This window comes from Argiope bruennichi, chromosome 2 (genome assembly GCF_947563725.1).
Source record: "Argiope bruennichi chromosome 2, qqArgBrue1.1, whole genome shotgun sequence".
NCBI lineage: Eukaryota > Metazoa > Arthropoda > Arachnida > Araneae > Araneidae > Argiope > Argiope bruennichi.
This window is the reverse complement of record NC_079152.1, coordinates 118,944,279-118,958,804: the sequence shown is the minus strand read 5'-3', so window position 1 is coordinate 118,958,804 and position 14,526 is coordinate 118,944,279. Positions and strand designations below refer to the sequence as shown.

Sequence of the window (14,526 nt, the reverse complement as noted above, 5' to 3'; positions counted from 1 at the left end):
AACCTTGTATAATAATTCAACAGGTAAAACATAAAAATTCTCTTACTTGATCATTCCATGCCGATATGCAATAAATAGATTCATCTTCTTCTAGGAGGCGAAGAGTTTGGCTAAAATAACTAAGAAAATATGGATACATGAGAATTGCTATATTTAGTATTTGTAATTTTCAAAAATATTCCATCATAAAATACAGTCATAAAGTACAAAATAACATGGTTGCTTAATATTACAATTAGAATATAACATCTTATAAATACTGGATAGCATAAAGTTTAGATTAAAAGCATTTAGCTTTTCCCCCATTAATTTAAAACATTTTCTGATAGTTTCAGTTTATTAAACAATTGTTAATTTCTTCAATTCTTCAAAAACTCTCATATGGTCATTTCCCCCCCCCCCTTTTCATTACTGATATTTTGAATGAACTAAATGAACTAGTTATATTTCAATCAATGAATTTTAAAATGATAATCATATTCCTATAAGTGATAAAAGTTGAAATAATTATGACTATCAAAGAATTTAAAAGAGCTTTCAATAGATGTTTGTTTGTTGCAAAATTGCAGTAACATTTATTTGATATAGAAAACCAAAAACTTAATAATCTTTCCCATAGAATGTTTTTAAATGAAAAAGAGGTAGATTTCGAAATAACATTTCTTTTTTTAAATTGAAAAATTTTAAAACACATATATATTTAATGAAATTAATTTAATTTACCTAAAGAAATCAGGAGACACATCTAAATCTTCTTCAATGATAATAGCATATTTTGCTTCCTGTAAATACATTCATTTTAGAAAAGCAAATTATAGCAATAGTTATTGAAAGTTAACAGAAGATATTATTTTAAAAATAACTCACTGAAAACAAATTGAAGGTGGCTGTTAGACTAGCTTTGTAATGTTGGGAGATCCTGGCATTTTTAGTACCAATAGGAGTATGCTATTAAACAAAGCAATACATGTAAATTGATTAGTAGTTAAAAATACTTTTATCTGATTAATATACTGAATACAGAAATATTTGCAAACAATTTCATACGCAAACCAAAATGTTAATGTGTTTTTTACATCACAATATTTCACAAAATATTTACTATTCTGTTCTTGCAGCATTTTTTTTTCCCAGAATAAAATTCTGAAAATTGCTGTGTTACTATTTTTTTTTTTTTTTCCTTCTTGCAAATAAATGGATGTTTACTCAAATTTTATATTAACAATGTTTTTATAAATAACCTTTCAAATATTAGAGCCTGAAGTATATATACTAACATATGAAACTACTAGCAGAAAAAGAATAATTCATAGAATATGAAAAAAAAAAAAAATATGTTAGGGAATGAAAAAACTTTTTTTACCAACAAATTCCAAAAAACTACTGTTTAAAGTGAAAAAGTAATCTATTCTACACAGCATCTACAGCAAAATTGTCTACACCAATAAGTATTTCATACATGAAAATAATTTCATATGTTGAATATTTTCAATATTTGACTATAAAAATTTGACCATCCTAACTTCAATGAATTTTGCTTCAAAATCTAAAAAGCATTGGTTTTAGATAATCTTCTTTATAATTCATATGCACTGATTCTATAGGTATGGAGAAAAATAGTGATGACAACAACAACAAAAACTATCTTCAGAGGATTAAAACTCATTAATCTTTATTCCTAAGGAAGAGGTGTGTGAAAGTAATATGACTAATTAGCACTCATTGTCGGATATTGCAGTTTAAAATTTCAGTATAATTAGGCATCTTAAAAATTAAATTACAAAAACTTTTACTATATATTTTGTTTCATTTTCATATATTTCTTGCCTCTCAATCATATTCATTGTGGACTGTATCAGTTTGTAATTCTTGATTAAGGATAACTTTAAAATTTTTTTACACTCTGTATTTTCATGCATGTAATTAATCTGAAAGTGATATATTCACACTGAAACAAAATTTTAGAAAGAAAATTGAATCTACATTACTTATATACAGAAATTTGAAACTACTGCATTTGAAAAAGTAAAACCTATACATTATTATACTTTTTAGTAAGCAAAAACAAAGATGTATTAGTTACAAATGAAAGGTCATATTAAATAGTAAAATATATAGAAAAGAGTTCCGATTTTTTTTCTCTCGTTTTGGTAAGCTACATGTAAAAAATTATCGACAGTGGTATTTGTATTCCTTCTTATACAATCATCAGTCAGAATTAAATAAACTATACATACATACATACAAAAGAATAAAAAAAAATCTGGATTATTTAAAAAAAAAAATGAAAACAGTTTATAAAATTTATTTAACAATATTAAACATTTCCAGGTTTTATAAATCAAATATCATAAATGCAAGTAGTTTTAGCAAGACTGTCACAGAAGTGTTTGGAATTCATCATATAGAAAGAATAAAATTCTATATGTTAACTTTGAGGGTGGGGTTGGGGTGGATCATATGAAAGTCTAAAATTATCCTTAAGCCTTTTATCTGCAAACCATTATTTTTATTTGCATTCATTTATTTTCTTGCTTTACTAACATATGCCAAGATGAACATGAAAATGAAAAACCCTCACCCCTCCTTTTTTTTCTTCACTAATAGCCCTAAATTATAAATTTCATCTTTGAAATTATTGATGCTTTCTATCAGTTGCTCAACAAGATATAAATTAAGAGACATACTGTCTTTATTACCTGTATTCCTCTTAATCCAAATAATTTGGTCACTTCCAATGGTTCCTAAATATAAAAATTAGAATAATTAGATCACAATGAAATTAGAATTACAACCAATAATTTTCAATGTAATCTGTAATTAGTGAACAATTTATAATTTTAAAACATTAATGTATAAATACAGTATACAAGTTTTATAAAGTTTGAAAAAAAATTAATGTATTCATTTTTTTAAAGGTATAGATCTGCTTATAATATATATATATATATATATATATATATATATATATATAAAACAATATATATATATAAAACAATAGTTGGTATATACGATAAAAGGGATGATTTCAACTTTAAAATAACAAAACTTTGTAACTACCATTCCAATCTAAACTCTAAAATTTTCAAAAATCTAATTTTCTCACAAGTTAACAGGATCAAAAGGGTTTGCAATAATAAAAATTCTTATATTGAAGCATCAAATATCCTCCTTAAAAATTTAATTAAAAATGATTTTCCTAGAAATTACTGTAATGTCAATTTTTTAATTAAACAAGGTATGGTTTGGGATTAATCTTTTGGCTTAAATAAAAATAGAAATTTACTTGCATATTGGATCACTCAATAGATGGCGCTGGGTGCCTACCTCTGTTTACATAATTTACCGTTAACTTTCAAAAACAGGAAATCACAATCGATTGTTTAAAGTTTCCTTCACTGTTGGATGGTATGTGCTGGCCTTTTCGTTTTTAATTTTAATTTTAATGCTGTTTTTGTTTTTATTGTTATTGTTTTTATTGTATTTTTACTTTGTGGTTTTTTTCTAATTTGTTATTTTGTATTTCCTTTCTGTTAAAATGGTATATCTCTTGAGCATAATTTCGGGGGATTTTCGGGTCACGAGGAATCATTATTAGACTTAATGTCTGTATGTCCTCACAGAAAAAAATCCCTTTCTTTGAATCCCTGCCTGAGGGTGACCCTTGAAAAAGTCTTCAGGCCGGATTCTTTTTTAAAATTTTTATAATTTTTTTTGGTTTAATTTTTATTTGGTTTTTGTTTTTCCTATTAACTTGATTCTAATACTTTTGTATATATATATATATATATATATATATATATATATATATATATATATATATATATATATATATAATAAATTCTAACATAGTAACATAATTTGACAGCCACAGAGAGAATTTATAAAGAAATTTAAAATTGTATATCATTTCAAAAAGCATATAATGGTTAAAAATTAAAAGACTATAATTAAGTTTTTCTTTCATTAAATGTTTAGAATTTGTCTTAATATAAATTAAGCAAGTAGCTAAAAATTATTGATGCATTTTGGAATAGAAATGGCTTACCTCAAAATATCCGTCTATAAATACAGTTATCATCTCTGGATTGCAACCATGAGCAGATAGTAGTGATCGCAACATTCTACAATACAAAAGAAATATTGCAATATTATATTCGGTTATGAAAAATAACATTGCAGCTTCAAGGAAAAATGAGCAAAAATTAGAAGCAATAAAACATTCTTTAAATCATAATGTATAATTTGTTATATTTTTGGTTCATATAACTACAATTTAGCTTAGTTAACTGAAAAAGCAAAGCATTAATTTTTTTAGCACTTGGAAGTTTTTAATGTTAAATGTCACATTAGTATCAGTTTCACGTTTACAAAATTGCTAAACATACCATCATTTATATTCATATATGTAAAGAATTTGATCATCAAAGAAATGCATACTCGAAGATTTTGTAAAACAAAATACATTAAACTTTATTAAGGTTAACAAAAAGTTTTACCTGTACAAATAATGTGGTCTATTACTAGCAATAATGGCAACTGGAACATCTCTTACTCGATTGTTTTCAATCTGTTAGAAAGAAAATCAGAAATTTAAAAAAAACTACATAAATAAAATACATGCAAACAATTGATATATGTTCATTTTGAAAGTAAAAATAATTAAGTGCATATGCATTTTAAGTGCAAATACATTTTCGTAAAAAAAAACAAAAAAAAAAAACAAAACTGTACATTCAATATAATACTATAGGAGATTTCAATTCATCGCTCATTGATGCTTACTTAAATACAAAATCTAAAAGAAAACTTCTTACTTCCTTGGGAGCAAATGCCAAAGGGGCAGGATCCACACAACTACAGACGCTCCCATATCCCTCTATATGGTTGCAGAAACCTCTGCGCCGATTGTTTTCTTCATTGTCTGCCCAATCGCATTCACTCTCTGAAAGAAAATAGAAAATTTAAGCAATGACTGAATACAAATAAAGAAATATAGTTGTATAAAAATCAACAAATAAAATTGTTGTAACAATCAGTATTTCATAAGTGTTAGCATTAATTTGTTATTCAATTAAACTAAGGCATTAAAAATTTTTAAGAAATCGATATGCTAAATGGATAAAAGATCATATTTTTTTATTAGCAACTTCTTTTTTTTTTATTACATTTAAAAACCATTTATGGAAGAGAATATTGCAGAATTAGAATTTGATCATAATTTTCAAAGATATTTTTGTAGTATACAAGCATTATTAATTACATTTATTAATCATTGTTTACTAAAGCTTGAATTTTACCAGACATAAGAAAAGATATTATATCTCAGCACATATTTTTAAAGGAAAAGAAAGGATTTAAGAAAAAGAAAAAAAAAGCTAAGCTAAAATGAACTAAATATACAAACCTTCAACAGGAACAAGTGGTACTTCCACTCTCAACAAAACAGGAGCTCCCCAACTGTTGAATTCTGGGCTCTTGCTGTAATTTTCACCATACAATTTACCTGTCAAAAAACAGATATTTCTCAAAAATAGTATGATTTTAAAGGAAAAAAATGAATAATAATGATTTGATCTAAAAATTAATGCTTTGTTCTATGGCCTTAATAATCAATTAATGTCATAAATCATGCAAATTAGTATAATGATGTTTAAGTTCAAATGATGATTTATATTTTCTAAGTTACACTAAGTAAGCCTGCTATGATAGGCTGAAATGTAGGAGGAGTGCTGGGCTCAATATCTTTATTTGATTATAAGCCATGATACTAAGAAACAGAATTATTTTAAAGGAATTCCCAATAAAAATGGACCAGAGAGAGGGGGAGACAGAAAGAAAAGAAAATGGACTAACGATGAACAACTGAAGCTGACTAAACAGAGAAAGCTACATAATATATTATTAACTCCTTGCACTAGCAAAAGTAATTCGATTCATAAATATTCATCTAATACATAGATTTATTTATTGTTCGGAAAAATAAATATACATAATTTTACCTTTCTAAAGGAGTTTTTAACAATCAAAAGTTGAAAAATAAATAAATGTCAAGAAGAGCACCATCTTGAATGGTGAATGAAAGGCACCATTCAAGTGAAAAGGGTTCAATCATAATTAAATAGTCCTGAATATGATCTTAAAAAAATATGTGAAATAAAATAATATAAAAGCAGAAATTATGAAGACACCTAATTCTAAGCACCAATAATTGAAAGCTTGAGTAATGGATTCATCATTAAAATTAATATATTTTTTTTATTTCATGAAGATTTTTTATAATCATAAAACACATGCAAAGATGTAATTGCGTCATTAGCTAGCGATATTGACACTGGCTATTAAACCATGGATGCTGCAGTCAAAACAAGCTACTGAAAGAATTTATAAAATGAAAAAGAATGATATATTTGAATGTCAAAATGAAAATTATACTATAAAACAACAGATATACCTCCTTTCTGAGTAGCCATAGCCCACATATCTCGCCATCCAATCACTTGAGCTTTTTTGCTTCCTAGTCGTTTCAGTAATTCCCTAGCAGGTTGTTTCATTTGGAACGTTCCTTCATCCTGCACAAATAAAAAAAAGTCCATACATATTTAAAAGAGATGTTTACAAAGATAATTCTTTCATTCAACTTACAATAATTACTTATTACAATTAATAAAAATTATTAATTATAATCAACAAAAATAGTTACTATTTTAGCTAACCAGAAGGTTAAAAAAGCAGAAAAAAATGTTATTGAGAAAATTATGGTGATTATTATATGATGATGAAAGAGTGACTTTATAACTGAATCATAGTTGAAAATAAATATAATGACAATTATTAAATGCAGTCTTCTGGGATATTTCAATAAACTCAGGATATTAAAAATAAAAAAGTAAGAAAAGTACTAATAAGAAAAATTGCTATTAATCAGGAAAGAGATAACTTACTTACATTCAAAAGCCATTTGAAAAAGTAGTGGTATGAGAATAAAGAAGGAAAATAACTTAAAGTGACAAATCATAAATTTACTTTAATGGTAAAAATGAGAATCCTTCCATCTGAGACCATGTTGAGGAACAATGACATAGCTTCATCTTCATGTGGTGAATAAGTATCAAACATACGCTGTGCCATCACACTACCCTAAAACACAAATTAAAAATTGTATCTAAAAATCAGTTGCAATTTGAAAATAATAACAGCAAAATACTTGTTGATTAAATATATTGTACATTAGTTTTTGGATTAAAAAATATTTAAAACACATTCACTAAATATAAAGGAAAAAAATTCCAAACAAATTGTTAATTATGTTACAAAAGAATTTTTATTTAAAATATTTAGTACACATCAATTCAATACAGGCAACTATTAAGATTATACACAAAAGTTGCAGTTTTATTATCCAAAAGAGAGATTAGTTTTGATATTCAACAGAAATCAATTTGATCATGAACAGAGATAAAAATAATGAAATAAAAAAAATCAAACTGAGTTATATATGAATTATTTTAATTGAATTGATTTAAATTGGAAATTTAACTCATGCTGCCGAAAATAAAAATCAATAAAAATAACTGGAACACTACATTTCCTTTCAAAGAAAATTTTGTATCTTAAATAAAATTTAAGAGATATGAATAAATAAAAAAATAAGTAGCAGCAGAAACTTGTGGATTTTGCAACATACTTCAAAAACTTTTCTAAGTTTATATATTTATAACAAAAGATGAAATTTATTGCTTTGTTATTATATATTGTTAGTAAAATAGCTTCATAAACTTTGAATATAAAAATATATGTGTACTAACTGTAGCTTGATTTAAGACTAGTACGTGTATTCCTCTGCCTTTATTATCTTCTGCATCTTCCAAAATCTAAAGCAAACAAAAAAAAGGATTATTAAAAAAAAATTAACAAAAACATACTTCGTTTATTAAATGAGGGAGGGATAGAGTATGATACCTTTTTTCTACGACAAAATGAAATATAAGATAGTAAGAGTCATAAAATAAAAGAATATCGAGTAAAATTATAGTATATTCTTACATTATTTTGTCTGTATTATTTAAAATAACTAAAGGCTAGAAGTGAAACTACTCTTAAAAGAATATTAAAAACGAATTTCAAGTGAATTACACAAATATCTATTTTCAAAATTTCATTATTATTTCTAGTTTTGTTCTTAAATAAATATCTCAAAAAAGGATAGGAGAGGGAATAGCCTAGGTGTCATTTAATTTTGCTAAGTCAATTTGCAAAAATAAGAACAAGCTAATATTTTAGATAATTTACATAATTTTTAAAATGTAAGATACACCTTTAAAGGAATTAGATATAAAATTTCCACAAATATAGAGCAAGCAATGAGGAAATGAAATATCACTACAAATTTAAAAAAATTATACTCAAAAATTCAAAATATATTTTGAAATATTCAATATTATCGAGCAGTGTTTTGGAACCAGCGATACTAAAATTTCATTGTGTATATCTCTCATTAAAAATAAAAAAACTATTGTAATTAGTAATAACAATTTTTACAACAAAATATTCTCAATACGAGAACTTCTGCATCTTTTTTTAGACTATTAACATTAATAGAAAAATAAAATAATATCTAAGCATAGTTTTTTTTTATTTTTTAACACAAGCATTAAATATTAACAGCACAGTATATATTATTTTCTATTTAATTCACCGATCCCAACAATAGTTTATTTTGTAACCAATAGATGGCGCTCTAATCCAGTACATTTCAACATCTACTATAGCAGTTCGAATAGTCAACGATAGATGGAGCCCCGAGATATATGAAAGCGAATTCAAGGATAAATGTTTATATGAAATGCTTTTTATCCAATTGGAAAGTCGTTTTAGGTCTGAGTTACTTACAGTAGTGCCATCGACTGAAACGGAAACTTTTGATTGACTTGAAAGCACTTCTACAGTCAAGGTTTTGGGAAGACTCTCCTGCAGGCGGAAGCTGTTGTGGCGCTTTTCGCCGCCGTCGAGCCCATCGGGATCGTCTGAAAAAAATAGAACATTTCCACGGTGTAATACAATTAATAAATAAGAAAATAATATTTCATTATTTAGTTTGATTAAATTTTTATTTTGAAGCTGCATAAGAGCTATTTTTTTTAATCGCCTTTTCCTATATTTCCATACCACACTAAAGGGAAGAAAGACCTTTAAATTTGACAAATATAACTTGAGCTATATAAGCGTATATGACTGTAATCAGATAGATATGGGTTATGAATCTGTGATTTTGTATCACAAAAAAAATCTGAAATTCTGCTGCCAAAACTACCTTCAACATATTTGCACAACAGTTTCTATTGCAAATTTACAACTGCAAAAAATTGCAACCAAATAGATTAAATACATTCAAAATTGACAGCAAAGTTACTTAATTGCAAAAATCTTAGGTAAATATAACTGCGAAGAATATTCCATAAAAATGACCTATTGAAAATAGGAAGTTGCTTTCTGCTTTACTATTGCAGTTACAGAAAAAAAAAAAAAAAAAAATCTAGAAGTTGTTTAAGAGAGCAACGGGCATTAATTTTTGAAGTTTAAAATGAAAGAAAAAAATCCAAAATTATTAAAATCATTTTTTAAGTGTTGGAATCCCTGCACCCACAGCCATTTTGTAAAACAGACAAGATCTGTATTCAAAATCAAGATCCTGATGAGAATTTTTAGAAAGACAGTAAAAATTTCATTATATCACTAATTCAGTTTACTTTTAATAAAGAAAAAAGCTCCTTTCACAAGGTTACAGATTTGCATTTCCAATAAGTGGTCTAAATAAGGATTAAAATTTCTTAAAAGAAAAATGCTTTCATGTCAAATATACTTAAATTTTGCAAGATAAAGAAATCACATTTTATAAATTTCCATAAAAATATTACTAAATGTCAAAATCATATATATCATCATTATCAAAGATATGATATATATATATATATATATATATATATGTGTGTGTGTGTGTGTGTGAGAGAGAGTGTGCGTGCGTGTGTGTGTGTGTAATGATCTTTTAATTTAATTTAAATCCTAATTAATTTCCTTTTTTAAAAAAATCTTCATTTAACCCATATTTATTTCATTTTAAAAAAGGTCTTTTATTTCCTGATCCAATTCCACTTCTTATTTCATACTACATGAGCTCTATAAAACTGCTGAATTCAGCGGGTTCTTATGCTCCGAGTGAAGGGATAAAAATTTCTAATGTTTGCAACATACTTTTAAAGATACCCAAATTTCCTTATCTTAAATAGACACGTGCCAAAAAAAAATCTCTATTAAAAATCTCATTGTAAAAACCGTTGAAGGGAAAATTTCGCTCTCTTTTGCTTTTATGTTCGCGATGTAGACTGATGTATCTCGTCGCTTCTTCCTTATACATAATATGCCTCTAGCGATGAAATAAATCAAAGTTAAAATTTCAAAAGTTTCTTCCATTCGGCCACGCAACTGTTAAAATATGTTCCGCCAGAAATTTTTTTCTTTCTCCGCAATCACAAAATTGGAAAATAAATAAAACGCAGCATTAAATTATGAAATGTTTAAAAGAAAATGACTTCCTTAATTTATATATGTTGACGAATCTGAATAAAAAAGGCTCTCTCGCTCTTCCTAGGGAAGTAACAGGTAGTTTGCTTTGGAAACTGAAATCGATTGCTAGAAAAATATCCAACTTACAAATATTGCATGCAGGTCTTGGCATTTTTTTTTTCAATCGACTCACTCAATGGAAAATAGAAAAGAAATAGAAAGTTAAAAATAAATATTTAATAATGAATTTTGTCGATTCATTTAAATCTGATCGATTCAATCTGAAAATGTTAATGTCACATCTTTGGTGATGTATTTCTTACCTAGAGAAGGGATCTCTTCTTGGAGTTTTCGACTGGTGTCCAGAATGAAAAGAATGTTGATGACCACCGTGATCATCAACACGACTAAGAGCAGGAACTAAAAAGAAACAGACAAGGCAATATGTTTAGTACAGCAATAATACACAGACTGTCGAAGATCGATTTTAAAACAGGTGGGCGGACGGGAGCCTAATTAATACCTGGAATAACTTGGAAAGCAACCTTCGAGGAGGCACTTGTCTGAGATACATGGAGGGCGAGAAGAGCTGCTTCTTGGGCACAAGTGGCTGTACTCGGGGGTTGGTTCTCCAGCCATCCATCCCGCGCGGCATAACACAGCATGGGGCCCTCACAACCGACTAGAACAGCACATCTCCCACCTGAAAAATAAAATATGAAACATTTTATAGCGCCCGTGGGAATGATTTTCCCGTAACTTTTCTAGTATACTCTCTAATCAATCTAATAGTGTATAATTAATCACATGTGAAACCGTGGTGAAAAATACTTATGAAAGATTATTAATCATATGCTGTTATCTTTGGCGATTAACCACGGCCATGTGGTTAATAAACAAGCACCAAATGTGTATTTTTAACACTTTTTTCCCAGACCATTTGAAACAAAAAGTTGATACAGAACTACAATTGTAATCACAAATTCAAGCTTCATAGAATTAAACCATCGCATACAGTACACTCCCGAGTATCCGGCTTAGTTTTCTTTTGTCGTAATTAAATCAGGAAGGCAATGGAAGCGGGCGTCTGCTACGATTCTCCTAGGTGTCGTGTGCAAAATGCAAGTTGTGACAGGAAAAGAGCAGCGATCTGCTTGTTGTTGATTGTTCCGTCAGTGTGCAAAGGATCTCAATTGTTGCCGCTGTTACTGATTATAACTGCACAGTACGTATAGTATTCGTAAATTGTTCTTCGGGTATGCTTAATGTTTTAAGTGTACCACAGTAAAGTTTCAAAATAGATGATAACCGTAAAAAAAAAAAAAAAAAAAAAAAAGTTGCAGTGGCTATGAAGGAGAAATTACGCTCAATACAGAGATTAAACTATAGCGTAACAGTAAAACTGCTTTTGTGAATTACCGGGCCTCGTTCACATTCTACTTGGCTTGAGATAAATGGAGGGTTTAGCATTCAAAATTAAGTTTGAAAATACGTATTATACAGTGAATTTCGGTTTAAAAATGGTGTTTTCTGAGAAAGTTTCCTACAAATAATGAAAGCCACCATTTTTTTTTATTCAGCATTTCGACAAAGGCATTTTTACTGACATTTTCTTTCTCGCGATTAATTTAAAAGCAAACTCTTAATAAATGAGGAAAGAAAACAATAGTTTCGTTTTTCCTTTTGAGAATGTGTTCTTAATTGAACACGGAAATAACGGTTTATTTGACTTTTATTTCAACATCAGTACGGAAAAACAAGTAAACGAGTTAAAGACACAAAAATACAAGGTAACAACTATGCTTTAACTTACACTTAAGGACTGATAAATGCGATTACAATGAATAAATTGCGCAACACTAATGTATCATATATTTTATCTTTTAAAAGTACAAATTTCTAGTTTTGCATTTGTTAACTTGTAGTTGAAACCTCCTACACCAAAAAAACAAAGCAACTGAAGTCACTTTTCAGCCCCTAACTTCTAAGATATTGCAGTTATCGAAAAACTTTAAATACAAAAAGTGTTCGTCTTAATGAGGTGCTAATTTGGTTAATTCGGTTTATTTTTCTATCTTCAATATTAAGGAAGTTAGAGCGAAATGAAAATTTCACCCCCCCCCACTACCACACACACACACACACACACACCATTTCCACTCACATGGAGCTAGATGGCCCATTTACGAGCTCATCTGAGGTTTCTATATTTCTAACAACATATTCCAAGCCGGTTAAAATTCAAACGAAATTATAGCAGTTATCTTGTTCACATTGGGAAAATGTTATACGTATTATTATATTATATTATATTATATTATATTATATTATAAAACTTTTGAACGAAAGGTGGTTTTGGGTTCTAGGGAACATGATCAGTGAATTACAGAAATTTTCCTAAAGTCATGAGAGCCATTGCAATAGATAGTCTTCCTATAGGAATCGACCTAAAAATAAAATTATAATGCTATGGCGCCTATCTACCAGTGAATCTGTGAACACACTAATTCAAAGAGACAGATGAATGAAATATGATGTAGCCTTTGCAGCAACAGCTGTATTAAATTTGGACAAAACCTGACCACACGAAGAAGTACTACTTTGTTAATCGATTTTCTTCTTTATAATAAGTAAACAAAAATAGCGCCATATTTACAAAGATTATTTTATAACATAAATGAAAACACTATAAACTGCTTTAATTGTTTCCTTTATTTATTTGCCTAGTAAAAATATTCAATATTTATTTTTGGACATATTATTATGGTTATTTAGAATTTAAAGTTAATTAAAAATGTAGCAATAAAAATAGGCTATAAAACTGCCGTTATCGAATAAATAAATTATACTGCTTTAAGAAATAAAAAAATAAAATTTCATCGGAAAAAAATTTCTATACTCATCTTTATAAAACATTATAAAACAAATAAATAAATAACAATATATAATGCCGATTCGTTAGTAGCAAAGTAACACTGGATATCCTAATACGAAATTGTTTATTCTAACAGATATTTACACAAAATTACTTTCCATCTTAGGTTGTAATTGACGTTCTTTTGGGGCACACATATATGAAAAAGATCAAAGGTGAGAATAGTATTAAATCAATTTTTATTAATCTTTTGCTGTCCAAGCGAAATTAATTTATTACAGCAAATAGTCAACCCAAGGTTTATATGAGTATAAAAAAGCAACTTTTCAATTTATGGAAATGCGATTCAAAAGCATGGAGGGGATAGAAACAATTTGCGCGCCAATATCGCGTAAGCCAGCGTTTCATGCTTAACAGCTTCCGTTTTCGCACGTGAAATCAGCTATGATACCAGCCGAACCAGACTCGGCTTCTCAGCAAATATTCAGGTGAGTGGCGATGTTTACATTTTGTGAGTGGGTTGAAAGATCCAGCAACATTTTGAGGTCATCCTCTCCGTGCGTCATTCGATTTCATCAGCCTTCCGCTCAGCAGGCGGAACACTTGACAAGAGTGATCGTTCGTCAAGACAGATGGTTCTCGAGAAAATCTTAACACCCATTGGATACTAAATGAAAGGAAGAATGTACAGCTTCACAAATCTCGTGTAAATTAAGAAGAGTATACAGAGATATCTCACTTTCTATTTAGACAGAAAGAATTCCTGTATATGATTATCCCCCTCCCCTTTATTTGGTTGTTATAATGCATGTAAAGAAGAAAGAAGAAAGAAGTCAATCTTATGAGGGCATTGTTAAGTTTTGGCGTAGCAATTTTGAACCATTCAATCAATATAGGGCCTGTAAAAATTCGAGTAAGGCATTTAAGTTTACATTATATTATGTTGTATTAGACACAAAGGCTTTTCCCTACATCTGGTGAATGTATTTATTATTCAATTAATAAAAAAAATAAGTAAAGCTAATTAAACATATTGATTTCAATTAAAAGCTTCATTTAAGTCTGGCTTATTCTAGTAATGTAAAAGT

The 14,526-nt window shown here is 28.1% G+C and overlaps 1 protein-coding gene across 3 annotated transcripts in view; it reads right to left on the bottom strand.

Moving 5' to 3' along the window:
- The window catches only part of LOC129955213 (protein O-linked-mannose beta-1,2-N-acetylglucosaminyltransferase 1-like), a 206,102-nt gene that overhangs the window by 6,118 nt on the left and 185,458 nt on the right, over positions 1–14,526 (bottom strand). For 2 of the 3 annotated variants that reach the window (XM_056068205.1, XM_056068206.1), the window contains 14 exons: positions 11,087–11,266; positions 10,887–10,983; positions 8,893–9,026; positions 7,809–7,874; positions 7,027–7,140; positions 6,455–6,572; positions 5,408–5,506; positions 4,818–4,945; positions 4,500–4,570; positions 4,049–4,124; positions 2,688–2,744; positions 868–948; positions 724–782; positions 47–119 (listed from right to left, as the gene is read on the bottom strand). In XM_056068205.1, the coding sequence (XP_055924180.1) occupies positions 47–119; positions 724–782; positions 868–948; positions 2,688–2,744; positions 4,049–4,124; positions 4,500–4,570; positions 4,818–4,945; positions 5,408–5,506; positions 6,455–6,572; positions 7,027–7,140; positions 7,809–7,874; positions 8,893–9,026; positions 10,887–10,983; positions 11,087–11,218 (1,305 nt within the window). In that variant the 5' untranslated portion in view covers positions 11,219–11,266. The remainder of the gene's footprint in view (positions 1–46; positions 120–723; positions 783–867; positions 949–2,687; positions 2,745–4,048; positions 4,125–4,499; positions 4,571–4,817; positions 4,946–5,407; positions 5,507–6,454; positions 6,573–7,026; positions 7,141–7,808; positions 7,875–8,892; positions 9,027–10,886; positions 10,984–11,086; positions 11,267–14,526) is intronic. The other variant, XM_056068207.1, reaches the window with a different exon arrangement.